Source organism: Botryllus schlosseri, chromosome 1 (genome assembly GCF_051294905.1).
Source record: "Botryllus schlosseri isolate E-star chromosome 1, Bs_hap1, whole genome shotgun sequence".
Taxonomy (NCBI): domain Eukaryota; kingdom Metazoa; phylum Chordata; class Ascidiacea; order Stolidobranchia; family Styelidae; genus Botryllus; species Botryllus schlosseri.
The window spans coordinates 7,086,478-7,103,296 of NC_137236.1; the positions used below are offsets into that span (position 1 = coordinate 7,086,478).

Below are 16,819 nucleotides of genomic sequence, written 5' to 3' on the forward strand. Positions count from 1 at the left end.
AATTGCACGACCACTAGAGGGTGTACGAACCCAAAATTATGATAGAATTTATTTGTTTACTATTTGGCACCACATATCAAGACCCTTTTTTGAAATTCAAAAATTTTCATTTTTCACTCCACCCTAATGTGGACTAGGGCTGTTCAAAAATACCTTTTTCGGATTCCTAGGATTCATTGATTACATCGCAAAGTTGCCTAAAAAAGGCTGTACACCAAATTTGGCTCGATTCCAACCAGCCAAAGCCGTGGCAGAGCGAATTGAAGTTTTTGAGTTTATTTTTAAAAAAAAGATTTCATTTTAATTTTACTGTCAACCCAAGGAAATTGTTGAGTTGCCTAAAAGAACGACGCATAACAATTTTTGGTCACTTCCAACCGGTAGAAGCGAATTTATTGCAGTTGAAAGTTTTAGATTTGCAAAAATAGCATTGATGGTGGGTAATATCAGAATTATTGATGAAAAATTCAATTAACTTCTCTTCTACTGGTTGAAATTGCGTCCAATTTGTTTTGCAACGTTTTCGTAGACAACTCAACAATTTCATGAGGTTCACAGCAAAAATAGAAGAAAAAAATTTAATTTTTTCTGATAAATGATAAATTTCAATTGACTCTGCCTCAGGGTTGTAACCTAGTCACAAGGCTCCGAGTCACAAGACAATCTCAATTTTCTAATTTTGACTCGAGTCAAATCCGAGTCCAAGTCATCAAGTCCGGGTCATGGTTTTATGACTCGAGTCCAAGTGCAAGTCATTGTGTTGAATGCTCAGTTTCCAGTTAAAGTCTTGTAAAACCCACTTTTTATAACTCTGTTTGGTGATATCCCAATAGTGTGGTTACTTTACTATTCTTCGAAATTACAATGATATGTCAGTCTTGGCCGTATGAAGCTCGAGTCATACGACTTGGTTCGAGTCATTTTGAGAAAATGACTCGAGTCAAGTCGAGTCATCAGAAAATCGTGACTCGAGTCATTACAACCTTGCTCTGTCTCGACTTCTACTGGTACGAATTGAGCCAAATTTGGTGTGCATCATATGTTTAGGCAACCTAACATTCTAATCAGTGTCTGTAGGGTGTAAATATATGGTGCACTGATGTTAGGGAAGCAACATGCTGATATGAAAATCCATTGAATTTCACTTGATTCATTCAACACTGAAATTGTTATGATTGTGGACAGAATGTTTGCTATTTATTTCTACATCATTACCAATTGTGGATACGTTACAAAATTACACAGATACTCACCTGTAGGCTATTCATCTCATCATGATTCCTGGAAATCTCGACATCGAGATCTTGTCTTATGGTAGGTGACGAAGCCTGAAAAAAATCTAATAATTGCACAGCCCCAAATAGACTCAATCAGTAAAATTCAACAGCGGTTCCACCAGCCATCTACAACTGTATAGAGTACCAAAATGTCAGAGAATGCTTTCATTTGGTGTAAAAAATATGTTCATGTCCACTGGGAATGGGTTCACTTTGATTCACTCATTCCATCGTTATGACATTGATGAGATGGCACAGGATTAAACAATTTAGGAAGATTTGGTTGTTCAATGTTCATTAAACTCTGCCCTGTGTCCAATGTCACGCCAACGATGTAATTAACCATCTCATAAAAGGGTTTAGCCATGATCGCCACTAATGAATACAGTGGCATGCATGAATGTATGCTTTCAAACGGGATTTCAAGAACATGCAGCACGGGGATGGTAGCTATTTGCCATATCTCAATTATTCTACTAGTAGTCACGCACGGTTAAATCAGTTCCTACAAAGCGGGATAATAACTACGGCGTAGGAGCAAATTGAAAAGCGATAACCTCCAGATATGAGCTGTTAATTGTAATGCGAATAGAATATCAATGTTCATCCTAATTGTGGCTTGAAAATACGCAGCCGGACAAAACTCACCATGAAAGTTGCAACATGGCTTACTTCTGATCGAAAGAAAATGCTTGCCTGCGATGATAAAGAAACGATACATCGGGTTGGAAACGATTCAAATATGAACTTTACAAACCAAATGTGTTGAGAGTTGTTGTTACAGATAGAAATAAGATCGTTACTAGTGGTCGAGTTGAATTTATTGGTAATAATTTTATCATTTCAAAACACACGACCATAGCATTGATGCAGGGTTGTAACCAAGTCACAAGGCTCCGAGTCACAAGTCAATCTCACTTAATTATATTTTTGACTCGAGTCAAGTCGAGTCATTTTCAAGTCCCATCGAGTCAAGTACGAGTCCAAGTCAGCGAACAGAGGATCGAGTCCGATTCATGGTATTATGACTCGAGTCCGAGTCCAAGTCATTCTGTTGACTGCTCAGTTTTCAGTTAAAGTCATCCTAAACCCACTTTTTATAACTCTGTATGGTGATATTGAATGGTTCGCATTTATAACATATCAATTTTCCTCACTTTTAGCAGTTTCTGGTCCCATTTTCAAGCACCAGTACCAACAAACGAAATCGCAATAGTGTGTTGGCTTCGAAATTACAATGAAATGTCGGTCTTGGCCGTCTGAATCTCGAGTCAATGACTTTCTTCGAGTCATGCGCAATGACTCGAGTTCAAGTCGAGTCAATACACAGATTGACTCGAGTCGAGTCATTTCCGTATTTTGAGAAAATGACTCGAGTCGAGTCATCCGAAAATCGTGACTCGAGTCGGACTCGAGACGAGTCATGACTCGAGTCATTACAACCCTGCATTGATGGCAAATAATCGAATCCGAAATCATTGATTTTACGAAAAGCTGAATTCAGATACTCACTTTTATCTCCTGGACAGAATTGTCAGATGATGCATGTCAGATTCCAACTGATCGAGATTGTCATGTAAACTTCTTTTTTCACCAAAGCCATTTCACATCTGACGACCAGACCATTAAATGAGATGTGTTATACATGGTAACACTCTGATTGCAATCCACTATAACAAAATGAAGAGTGGTTATGAAAAATAAAATCAATGATTCGATATAAAACACAGTTTTCTCGGGCATGGTTATCATACGAGCGGATGGGGTGGCCTATATAATGAGTTGCTGATAGTCGCCTCATATTAACATAATTGAAATGTTTTATTTTTCGAGTAGACGTACAAATTTGCTATATATATCTTGATCATGGATAGAAAAATAATGACACTTTTTTTTATTCGGAACACCCACATTCAACAAAAACAATAAAAATAAGAAGATAAACAAAAATTTCATCCGATTTTGTTTCGTCGTTAATCATTGTTTATCCATAATTCTCAAAAAATAAGATAGGTATGTCAACTTGTAACCTAAGCTCTATTTCGAAGCGCATACTGCTGTGAGTACACCTTTTGAAGAGCGAATAACTTGAGCAAATATCGTATGCGGTTCAACAACGAAGAGATCATCCACACTGGTTTGACCTTTTTCATATTTAGTCATTGAGTGCTGCTGGCTTTTTCATAATGAATTATGGGAAGTGTAAAACTTGTACTGTCTACAGCAGTGTTTTTAACCTTACCTCCAGCACTCCCCCAAGGGGCGCTGACGATTTTGAAGGGGGCGGTAACGCTCAGGGGGCGATGGGCTCAAGGGGGCGCTGAAGAAAAATGGTAATGGTAATGCTATTGGAAAAGCAATACTTTTACTCATACTGAAGTGAACTTTGCATTGATACTTTTACTAGGAGTAGCTTTTTCGACCACTTCTGATCATGCATATGAGCTCATGCAATCGCGGATTGTTATTCTTATTCTTTCTAACTTTTTCAAGACAGCTAAGAGACTTCACCTCAGTCCAAATTTAATGGACTCAGTGTGCAATATTTATTGAAAAATTTCTTTGTCAACTCGGAATGAGTAAATACTGGATGTAGACATAGGCAGAGTGTAAATATTGGTGTGCTCATGTCACGGAGATAGCATAGTGCTATGAATATCTATGGGATTTCATGCTGAAATTTACAACATCACGGACAGAACGTTACCTATATATTTCTAACACTGTTGCCAATTCTGGATATGTCACAGTATTTCATAGTAACTCACCTAAGTCATCATGATTACTGAAAATGTTGTTATCGAGATCTTGTCTTTCGGCAGGTGACAAGGTCTGAAAAAGAAAATCTCATAATCACACAGCCGGAAAATAGACTTGAACACATTAGCCTACTTCTAAAACGCAACTTGGACATAAGAACAGTGAAAGTAAACAGTTGATCCACTAACCATCTTGAACTGTACATAGCAGAGGTTCTAGACCCCGGTCTGCAAAATATATTGGAGCTTTATATCTCAATTCCAAAACGCAAAAAGATAGACGCTTGTCCATCATTGGAGAAATACAACACCAAATGTGAAGTTATTTGGAAGTTTGTAATGCATTTTCTGCATGGTGTCATAATAGGGAGTTCATGGTCTACTTTGAGCGGCGCAACTGTTGTACAAAACTATTCCGAAGTAGCCTTCAACTTCTGAATAGTGATATGTGTAAGCTACAGTGACTATAAACACATTTCTTTAAATTCCAACAACCCAATTGACAGTATGATAGAGACTATAGCTAACAGAAGAGTTGCATTTCTTTCAAAGGATACTGAACACTCAGAAGCAAGTAAGCGGTCTCAAACATGAATTTGTGAGCTTCAACAACGATCGCTACTAACGAATACATAGGAGTGCATGAATGAATGTTTCCAAATAAGATTTCAAGGAGAACATGCGACATGGGCAAGAAAAGCTATTGGCCATAATTCAATTGTTCTATTAGCAGGCACGCGTGGATCAATCAGTTCCTACAAACTGAGATAATATTTTCATCTTCAACGTAGGAACAAATTGAAAACTGGTATCATCATGTAAACTTCACTGATCAATTCTTAAATAGGTCAGAATGGAATGTTGATGTCAATCCTAAATGTGACTTAAAAATACACAGCCGGATAAAATGATGACAATGACAATTGGTGAACTTAGATCAAAGTTGCGACTAGTTTGACTTTGATTTTAAGAAAACCCTTGCCTGTCATGATAGAGAATAGACACATCAGGTTGGAAACCATTCAAATTCACCCAATGTGTTGAGACTTGTTGTTACAGATCGAAATAAGATCGCTACTAGTGGTTGAGTTGGGTTCATTGTGAATAATTTTATCAGTAAAACAAAAAAACCATAGCATTGATGGAAAATAATCGAATCCAAAATCATTGATTTTATGAAGAGATGAATTCAGAATTACTCACTTTTATCTTTCAAGTAGAATTGTCAGACATTGATGCATGTCAGATTTCAACAGATTGAGATTGTCGTGCGGACTAGTTTTATCACCAAAGCAAATTCACATACGCCTACCAGACTATTAATTGATATGTTTTATATGACGATATTCTAATTGCAATCCACTGTAACAAAATCAAGAGTGATTATGAAAAGTAAAATCAATGAATTTACATACACCACAGGTTTCTCAAACCTGACTTTCTTACCAGAAGATGTGGCAGATAACGAGTTGCCGATAGCCATCTCATATAAACTTGATCGGAATGGTTCGTTTTGGATATGCGTACAAATTTGGTATCTTGATCATGGATAATGAAAATGAATGACATTTTTGGAATCAGCGTCCTCTAAATCAGTCAACCGCAATAAATATACCATGACAAGCAAAAATTTAATCCTATGGTATTTCGTACTTAATCATTGTTTATCCACGACTCTCATAAAATTAGATATGCATACAAATTTGTAACTTATAACCTAAGCTCTATTTGGAATCACAAACTGTTGTGGTGATTAGCCCTTTGAAGAGTAAACAAATATCGTATGCGACTCAACAAAAGAGAGATCATCCACAGTCCACACTCATTTCAAATTTTCATATTGAGTACTGCGGTTCATTTCATATTGAATTATTGGAAGTGTAGAACTTACAATGTTTACAGTAATCAGTAGGTTCTTAACTCCTGATATTGGCCATGATAAAACCATTGTGGTATCAATTGTCAAAGCCATCGACCATCGACTGTATTGAGTAAGGAAGTAAATATATGATGGGCAGTATCAACTAAAATTGGCAGCAGTATTATGCACTTTCGTACAAGTCCACAAAATTACTGGTTACTATTGCCACGACATTCATCAAACGATACGAAACTAGCGAAAAGTAGTTTACACATAATAAAAAAAAAACAGAATGTACGAAGTTCTACCGATTTGACAAAGCAATTATGTCGGATATAGCTTGATGAGTCGAAAATTTCAATTGAGCGACTTAATTCTTATTCATGTCTCAGCAGCAGACTTGTACAAACTACGGTACCAATCTAGTTACTTGACGGTTGAGAGTAGTTCTAATTACAGTTTGTGAAAGCAAGTAGTTCATGTGTTTATATTAGTGTGAATACCAACAGTGGCATAGTCATGGGTGGGTTGCAGACCGTTACCTTTCGAACTATAAACAAAATTCTTTTCAAACACCGATTCTATCTCCGATATTTTCAAGCTCATCTCAAATTCAGTGATTCGCATTATCTGTATTGCGATGGTCAGGTCGCCAGTTACGAATTTTCAAAGCATGTTAAGCATATTTCTAGTAACCGGTTTTGAAAAGTGAGTGGTTCTAGTTCTAGGTTGAGTTGCATTTTGAAGATCCAGTAATTTCTACAAGTCTGCCCAGGTGAGTGCAATCCATCTCTTCACAAATATGGATGTGTAAATTTCAAAACATTCATCTACATTTGGTGTCACTACAGTCCATTTGTCTTGCGATATATCATACTTTTCAATTGCATTAGAGGCTTCTCCATCTGGTACTGCGAAAATCCACTTGCCAATGTGATACGCAGAAACTGGACCATGACGAGCATTCATAGAAGATAATGAAGTCCATTGAGCTGACGTAACATCGTAACATTCTACGGTGTCAATTCTCTTTTCTCCTCTCCAGCCACCGATGACAAATATCTTTAGATCAACTGCCACAACTCCACTCCCCCAAACAGGATATCTCATTGGGTCAAGATCAAACCACTCTGACGAGGATGGAGTGAATCTGCAAAATGATGAAACTGTGACACCATCTTGTCCGATACCTCCGACACAATAGATGGAATCATTCAACGATACGAGGCTTGTTGATTGAATTGCGGCAGGCTTGTCTTTTAGTTGCACCCAATGATTCAGGGGAGAAGTAAATATTTCCACATAACTTGTTGCTTCAGAATAACTTCCTCCAATAACTAATATCGATCCTGACAAAGAAACTGAGCAAGGATCGATACCGTGATCACAAATCATATCATTCATCTTTTCCCATTTTGAATTATTTCTCTCAAAATTGAGTCGATGAACTGATTTATCGTCACATAGAATGTAGATGTATGAGTCTAGAGAAATCGCCGAGAAATGTCCTAAATTCCAAACGTTCTCATCATGAAACTCATCTACTTTCTCGGTTACTGGATTGAAGGATCGGATACAATTTGCGTCATAATCAAAGAGAATTATCAATTCATCATTGCCAATTTTTTCGTTCATTTTGTGTGATGCTTTTGAAGCTTTCAAAATATGTCCAGTGATCAATTTGTACAGTCCTAAGTCATTACCAATAATTTGGTTTGATTCCAAAAGACATTCTAAAAATGCCGGAGAGGCTCTATCAAACTTGATTGCTCCGAGACATTCGTGCAAATGTTCCTGATTTTTGCGATTTTTCTCAACCCAATTGAACAATAACGTTAGTTTTTCTTCTTCGCATAACTTTGATTCTTCCAACTTCACAAAATTCTGGATGCAAGTTTTTCCAATATTTCCAAATTCAGATTGGATTGAAATTTCCATGATATTTTCATGAAAAAATGCTCTACATTGCATAGAGATTGTATCCAGTCCATACATATCGGCGACATTTCTTGTAGAAAAGTAATTCTTTACATTAAGTGATTCCTCCAAAACGTCAGAAACTGCCTGTTTCACGTCTTCCAACTGCATCATGATTGCGACATGAAGAAGATCATTCATCTTTTCATGAGGAATCTCAAATTTGCCGGAATATATGAAATCTATGCAGCTTTTCACACACAGAGAATCGACCTCTTTCATAACAACTTTTCCTTCACGACTTTCTTTGGTGTCGTGCTTTAACATAGCTTTGAAATAAGCACAACCAGCCGACAATACATTTTTGTGAGTGTAATAGACATCATCTCCCACTTGAATTATGAAATCACAATGATCGTTTTCTTGCTTCATTCGATGTAATTCTTCCATCATATTCACTGAATGTTTCTCTACATTTTGACACACAATCTGCACCATGATTGTCGATCAACTACAGTATATAATTATCCTACGATTATTATAATATAGTCAAGCACTGTTATTGAAGTGAAGATGATTAGTTAACTCAAGTAATGCCTGTTGATTGTTGAAAGAATCACAATACGTCCATCAACGTCACGAGTATGAATTGAAGGAAATTCAACTACACACAAGGTGATCACTGAAAAGTCTGAAATCAGAGGCATTCCTGCCAAAATGCAGTTAGGAAAACTTCTTCCATCGATTTGCTTTCATTTTTATTCGTTGTATTGACACGAAACCAAAGAATTATTGCGGTCAATTACCACAGCCTCGCGAATGATCGAGTTGATTATCCGTAATATAAATTGTATTTTGGAACATCGTAAATTCATTTTATACTATGAGATTTTCCAGGGGCGGCCGCATCTGTTTCATGCTCCAGCCGAATATCACGAAGATTGACTTGAAAACAGCAGCGACACGAAAGATCGCGCTGGTTTCACTCCGTGTTTGGAAACGAAATCAGCGAAGCATGTAGCTTGTCAGTGTCATCTAACGGATAATTAGTTTTTGCATTTCAGGGTAGCTGTTACCACCAATGATATATATATTTATAATTGCGGTTACTGACGCGGTAAACCTTGTGCTATCAGTAACAGTACTATCAGTTTGTGAATATTCCAATCATTTCAAAACACCACAAGACTGCGACTAGACGATGTAGACAGGGATATTTAGAACTAGTTCTAGCTATCCTTTGGATGTAGAGAAGAGGCATGCACTCACACTGAATGAAAAAAAGTAAAGCAGAAAATATAAAAGACAAGCTAGCCCTACAAATGGGTACAATCTTTGAAAATAGATGCATTTGCGATAGTCATGGGTCTATAGCTGGATTACCTTGAGCAAAAGTGGAGAAAATTACCTGCATCTGCATGACATTCTCCCTGACTGTAACATCTGCTTTCACGGTGTGCCCTTTGACGTTCATTTGTTGTTTTAGTTTCATGTTTGGTTGTTCCAAAGTCTATGTTGAGTGACGTTGGGTTGTTCTAAATCAGGGGCGGGTAACATACGGCCCGCAGCCAGCTTCCGGTCGTATACGATAATGTGGCCCGCGTCTACATTCACTCGCGAACCAACGTTTTCGACCATTAACATTAGTTTAACGAGAGCAAGCCTAGTTCCAACGAATCTATGTTTATGGGCAGTCTTTACTGGGGGTTTGTACGTCCAACATGCAGCCAGAGAGGTCAAAGAACTTGGATCGGGCAATTCATTGACTACTGTTTTTGGTCTGTAACTCTGTATGCTTTACACTCAAAGTTCGTATTAAATACGATTTTTACCTTGTATAGCAGGATAAAGACGCGATTGATGTATCGATTTAGCAATCCGGCTCACCAAGTACTTGATTTTTCCATTTCCGGACCGCCGAATGGAGAAGTTGCCCTCCAGGGTTCTGAATGTTCACCGCATAATAATCAGGTCGATCACTTGCTATATTCCCAATCTCGTGATTTCATAACAGTTTATTTTTTACAAACAGTAGACAAGTAACAAACCCAATTTTGTCGGAATCATTACGCAGAAGATCACGAGAGTTTACTCGTACGCAGTTGTAAGCAACAGATAGGACAAAGAGACATTAAATTTCTGGACTCTCTTCTGAGTAAATACTAGTCATTGATTGTACAATGTACACTGCCCATTCTCAGTTATAGATCCTCGACCTAATTGTTCGTTTTTGCACATAAGATACATTCCGTATTAGCTTTCCTGGTTCGTTATCTCATTTAAATAACCATTTACCCTGATTCTGGCTGACAAGAAGATCGTTATGATCTTATCCGCGGTACCAGTCAATACCAATTTACTGTTTGTGTTTGTTAAATATTGCACCAGTCGTGTCTAAAATCCAGTGTTGATATATTTATAGAAACCTGCTTTTTCAAAGCATCAGGTCCAGCAAACAACAGCTTTATACCTTCAAACCACTGAGGCAAAGCGAAGATGTCAAAATAGCTGTAGTAACTAAAGCAAAAGAATCAAAACTTCGGTACCATAATCTGTAGCCTACATAGTAAGTATTAGAATGCGCAATCTAAATTGCTCTTACCCCTTGTCAAGGAAGAGGCCGTATTTGACTTTGTGAATAGCCAGGGTTAACAACTTAACATGTCTGCGAAAAGCAGTGGTTGTTGTCCTTTTCATAGCCGTGGCCCAATTTCCATCATGCAATATGCCAGGACCTACCACTCGTCCTCAGTCTCCTTTTAAGAGGCGGCAATACGGCAGGTTTAAGCCTAGCAGTTCATATCAAACCGTAGTTCCTTCTCATGAGCACGAGAATGGCAAATGTATGCATCGCAGGGTTGGCTCGTTTCAAACTAAACAGTTCTTCTGTAGCCTTTACAGGGAAACTAGAAATTTAAGTGGAATATTTCCCAAATTAGATTAGAATTAGAGCAAGATGCATTTTACAAATTAGATTAGAGTCAGATTACTGGCATTTTCTCGAATAAGTAATTAATACTATCAAGTTATCCAAGTCTATCAGGACCCTTTCCGGCTTTTTGGGTCAATTGTTTGATTTGGGGGTCCAACTTGGATTGTTACTTGGGGCCTGCAGTACGCTTCGCCTGGTCACTTGATCTCGACAAAGTGAAGGAGGCGCTTTTCGTAATGAGTTCTCCCTCGAAAAATTTGAAATTTTGTCGGTGCCGGATTCCGTCGTCGTGACAACCTGTGACCCAGGGAGGGGGTTCGAATTTTACGAATTCTTCGTTTGACTGAGCCACCAAATAATTACTCGATTTGGAGCGTCAAACAGGACTGGGCCGGTTCACGTCCTCCTCGATCTGCAAAAAATAGGCGGTCAGTCAATACTAGTATTGGAATCATGGGATTTTAAGGTATATTTCTGATCCCGCTCCCGGGATTAACTCTATTGAAATCCCTGGATATCGAGAAAGCATCTTTCAGAGCTCAAATAGCGCTTATTTTATTCTTAAAACACCGTTACAATATAAGCTGACTGCAACTATGGCACAACAATGAGCTACGCCAGTGGTCTTCAATCTTTTTCGTAATGGTACACCATTAGGTCATTCAAAACTTGTCCAGCACAGTTCACATAATACATTGAATCCATAGTAACCATAATCAGAAGAGGGACGGGTTCGGCTGCAACCTATCGGAAATTCTAATGCTAGAAAATAATCAGAGCTCTGGATTACCAGATCTCGATACAACAGTGGTTTTCAACAGGGGGTCTGCGAAACACTTTCAGGAAACCGCAAACCGATTGCTAAATATAATTTGTGATATTGGAAACTAGGGTAGATTATCTGAAGCAGTTTTGCTTCATAACTTATGAAACTTTGTAGGTTACATCAGCTGGATGGGCGTTTAAGACATGATATCAAACTCTGCCAGCCCATTTTAATTGACTGCAAGCCATGTAGTCAATGGGTCGACCTATTGATACGAACTTTTTGCTGTATCGGGCTGTTTCGTTGTGGTTTGCGGATTAACTGCAAATTTGGAATAGAAAGGTCAAAAAGATCGATTATAATCAGAAACCACTCAAACAATGACATTCTCGCTGTTCTCCCGATTTTGCGTCAGTAAATGAATGTAACTTCGCTAATCTTGGGGTTAAGGAGTGAAAATCCCAGTCCTGGGATTCAAATTTTAATCCCAAAATCACAACCATAGTGCAGGACCGCCCCTAAAAATTCGCCAACTTCCGTGGGTCCTGCACTTATTTTGGTATCCCATTTTGAAAGATACTTTTCAAAACTAGCAAGACAAAATTTGAAAATTTTAATTTTTTTTTTCTCGGCCCGAAATATCGACATTAGGGCTCTTCAAAAATGACCCTTTTTCTCAAACCGTACTGGCTACTTGATAAAATTGTTAGGTTACCTAATTTAAGCCTACACACCAAATTTGGTTCAATTCCAACCAGTGGAAGCGGAGTTATTGCCGTCGAAAATTTGGTTTTGAATAAAATAGTATTTACGGTGGGCACCACTATGATAAATAATTAAAGCATTGGTCACCGTAAATACTATCTTATTCAAAACCAAATTTTCGACGGCAATAACTCCGCTTCCGCTGTGTGAAAGTCAACCAAATTTGATGAACATCGCTCCTATAGACAGCCTAACACTTTCATGGCGTGAGCAGAATATTTTCAAATTTTTTGTTATTTAATTTTAGATAATAAATAGAAACTTTCTTCTCCTGTATCAATGCGGCTACTGGTTGAAATTGAACCAATTTGGTGTGTAGGCCTAAATTAGGTAACCTAACAATTTTATCAAGTAGCAAGTCCGATTTGAGAAAAAAGTCGTGTTTGAAGAGCCCTAATGTCGATATTTCAAGCCAAGAAAAAAATTGAAAATTTTCATATTTCTTCTAAATTTGCCTTGCTAGTCCCCTTGAAGAGTTTTGAAAAGTATCGAGTAAGAGCCCTAATCGACATAGTACCTACACCTATACTCTTACCTCATGGCCTTATCTTACCCAAAACATAAATAATAACTTCATAATTTCGATTTTCATTGGCAGCGGTTCAGTATCCCAGTAATTTACTGGAATAATGTTTCGTTTTTCTCCATTGTAAATTTTTTTTTTAATTTTGTTAAACAGCTTCACGGTAAATCAAAAATTTGCATGATATATATGTCTTATAGTATTCAGTGAGGTTATTTTAAAAAGCGAACATCGATACCTGTGTTATGCTAAGAGACGTTTGGCCTAGGTCTACCTTGCTCTGATTGACAGAGCTTCACAGCAAACTTTTTGAGAAAATGACCTGAAATTTGAAATTTCAAAATGGAATTTCTCCTAGAGGGGTTGCACATATTCCTTCAAATTTTAGCATAACACAGCACTGTCCTAGTACTTCCTACAGAAGGCGTTATATTGAAAAAAGGGCTTAACAATATTGAGATTTAGCATTCCCCGTGTCGGTGCATTTTTTCTCCTTCAAATCCACAATCTGCAGGGTAAAACTAAACTTTTTGTTTTTTGTATATAACATAGCGACTGAAATTCGCGGTGATGGGGTAGCCATCAGAGAGTTAGGTTTTTGACTTGCTAGTCCCCTTAAGTAGGTTTGCTCTTCTTCTACAACTACCTCCAGTGGTTCGTTTTTCCACTCTTACACTTTTACTGAACGGATTTGTAGGAAAGACTAGTTGCTTGTTACACTTTGGATCTCGTGGGAAGAACTTTTGTGATACTTGCAATTCTTACTGGAGTGGTAACAATTTCAAACTACTTCCATTGCAGTTTTTTTGCAAACTAGGCCTAGAATAATTACCGTTTTCACTTATTTGGACATTTCTACTTCTACTTGTAGCCTACTTGTGTAGAAATTTACAACACTGCTTAGCCTCTTATTTGAGTGGCAACAATGAATACAGTACCTCGATATCTGCTCACGAAACAGCAATCTCGATTCAACCCCAACCTTCACCCACATTCGTCACTCACCTGCTTACATAGCGATCGACCGACTTTTCCCTGTGGGCACCAACACCAACGGTTGGACCTGGAGCACTTTCTGGTGGATAGCCGCACGTTGCTGGGTCGATCTTGACCAGTTCGGTGGCGGGCCAGGAATCCATCCCGAATGAGGGGGACTCTGGAATAAAAAGGGATTCAGTTTCTAGGGAAACATGAAAGAATTTGGAGGATATTACATAATACGTTCAAATCATTACCCTGTTAAAATAGACATCTCCTGGTTTCGAGAGTGTATTTATGACTAGTTTTCAAATCTAGTTACATAATTAAGTAGTTTGAAACACAGTGAATTCTGCTGCTACCTGAAGTAGGCTACTTATGGGTTGTTTGGAAAAGCAATACTATTACTAATACTTGAGTGAAATATGCACCTTCTTGACTACTTTGACAACTTCTGATCATGCATGCAGACTGGGGTTGTTTAGAAATAAACTTTTTTTCGAATTCCGAAGATTCACTGATTATATTGCTAGGCTAGGTTGCCTTAAAATCGCTCCGCACCAATTTGGCTCGATTCCAGCTAGTGAAAGCCGACGTAGAGCCATTGAAATTTTGGAAATCATTGTATTTTTATTCAAATTTTACTTGTAAACGCCATACGATTGTTAAGTTGCTTAAAAGAACAATGCATAACATTTTTTCTCAATTCAAACTGGTAGAAGCAAAGTTACTGCAGTTGAAAGTTTTAGGTTTGCAAAAGAGCGTTGATGGTGAGTAATCCCAGAATTATTAATGAAAAACTCAATTAACTTCTCTTTTACGGGTTGGAATTGCTTCAAATTTGCTTTGCAACTTTTTGTAGACAACTCAACAATTTCGTGAGGTTCAGAGCAACAAAAAATAAATTCTAATAAATACTGTAATAAATTTCAATTGACTCTGCCTCGACTTCTACTGGTAGGAATTCGCCAAATTTGGTGTGCAGCATTTCTTAGGCAACCTGACATTCTAATCAGTGAATCCCGGGTATATTGAAAATAAGTTATTTTTGAACAATCCTAATGCATGCAATCGCTGATATCTGTAGTTATTTCTGTGACTATTTCGCGACCACTAAAAGACTTTACCCCCTCCGAATTTGCTGGAAATCAGTGAGCCATATTTAATGCATGATTTCTATGTCAGCTCGTAATGAGTAAATGCTGGATGTAGGAGTCTGTAGGCTATAAATATATGGTGCGCTGATGTTAGGGAAGATAATATGTTGATATCAAAATCCATGGGATTCCACTTGATTCATTTTAAACAGATATTGACTACACTGTGGACAGAATGTTTGCTATATATTTCTATATTGTCATCCATTCTGGATGTTACAAAATTACACAGAGACTCACATGTTGCTATCATGATTCCTGGAAAGCTGGATGTCGAGATCTTGTCTTTTGACCGGTGAAAAAGCCTGAAAGAAAAGCTCATAATTACACAACCGTAAAAATAGGCTTGAACAATGAAATTAAACAGTGGTTCCACCAGCCACCTCGAACTGCATAGAGAACAAAAATATCAGAAAATACTTTCATTTGGTGTAGAAAATATGTTGGTGTCCACAGGGAAGTGGTTCACTTTGGTTTATTCATTCCATCGTTACGACATTACAGAGACGCCACAGTGCTGGGCTTAAACAATTTAGGAAGATTTGGTTGTTCATTAAACTCTCACCTGTGCCCAATGCCACATCAAAGATGTAATCAAGTACAGGTATCTCATAAAAGAGTTTAACCACAATCGCCACTAATGAATGAGGACATGCATGAATGTATGATTTTCAACGGGATTTCAACAACATGCAGATGCACCACGGGCAAGGATATCTATTAGCCATATCTCAATTGTTCTACTATCAGTCATGCGCGGTTCAATCAGCACCTATAAAACGGGATAGTAACTACGGCGTTAGAACAGATATCATTACCATATGTTAACTTCACTAATTGATTTTTAAATACCTAGGTAGGTTCGAATGGAATATCATTGTCCATCGTAATTGTGGCTTGAAAATACGCAGCCGAATAAAACACACCTTGAATGATAATTGGTGAACTTGCTTTAAAGTTGCAACTTGCTTGACTCTGATCGAAAGAAAATCCTTGCCTGTGATGATAAATAAGGATACGGTACATCGGCTTAGAAACGATTAAAATTCAAACTTTACAGTCACCCAATGTGTTGAGACATGTTTTTACAGAGAGATATAAGATCGTCACTAGTGGTTGAGTTGAAATTGTTGGTAATAATTTGATCGTTTCAAAACACACACCCATAGCATTGATTGCAAATAATTGAATCCAAAATCATTGATTTTACGAAAAAGTGAATTCAGAATTACTCACTTTTTTCTCCTGGACAGAATTGAGGCATGTCAGATTACGATCGATTGATAACTTCTTTTATCATCAAAGCCATTTCACATCCGACGACTAGACCATTAAATGATATGATATAAATTATGATCGTCTGATTGCAATCCACTGTAACAAAATGATGAGTGGTTATGAAAAGTAAAATCAATGAATCTATTTACACAGGTTGCTCAACCCCTGCAATCATACCATATGATGTGATATAGCGATGATATATACATAGTTTTCGATAGCCCCGCATAAAAACATAATCGAAATGGTTTATGTTGAATATGCGTACAAATTTGATATCTTGATCATGGATGCAAAAAACGATGTCAATTTTTAATTCGGCGCCCGATATTCGTCAGACACAATATAAATAACAAGATGAACAAAAATTTAATCTGATTTTATTTCGTACTTAACACGCACGGTTCTCATAAACTAAGATAGGCATATAAACTTGTAACTTGTAAGTTGTAACCTAAGCTCTATTTGGAAGCACATAGTGTTGTGAGTATACCTTTTGAAGAGTGAATAACTTTGAGCAAATATCATACACGGCTCAACTAGGAAGAGATCATCCACACTCTTGGTAAATTTTCCTGTGCATTGAGTCATTGAGTGCTGTTGGTA

At 37.6% G+C, this 16,819-nt stretch overlaps 3 protein-coding genes across 4 annotated transcripts in view; all 3 read right to left on the minus strand.

Annotated features, from left to right (window-relative positions):
* The window catches only part of LOC145433270 (uncharacterized), a 223,208-nt gene that overhangs the window by 182,800 nt on the left and 23,589 nt on the right, over window positions 1-16,819 (minus strand). The gene's annotated exons all lie outside the window — the stretch shown is intronic.
* The window catches only part of LOC145432885 (uncharacterized), a 202,393-nt gene that overhangs the window by 75,584 nt on the left and 109,990 nt on the right, over window positions 1-16,819 (minus strand). The window lies entirely within an intron of this gene.
* LOC145433236 (uncharacterized) lies at window positions 5,623-16,311 on the minus strand. Its single transcript, XM_080310269.1, has 5 exons — window positions 16,172-16,311; window positions 15,862-15,932; window positions 15,176-15,240; window positions 13,806-13,956; window positions 5,623-11,158 (listed from the first exon to the last, which is right to left on the minus strand). The coding sequence occupies exons 1-5, from the start codon at window positions 16,197-16,199 to the stop codon at window positions 11,123-11,125; spliced, it is 351 nt and encodes a 116-aa protein (XP_080166395.1). The 5' UTR covers window positions 16,200-16,311; the 3' UTR covers window positions 5,623-11,122.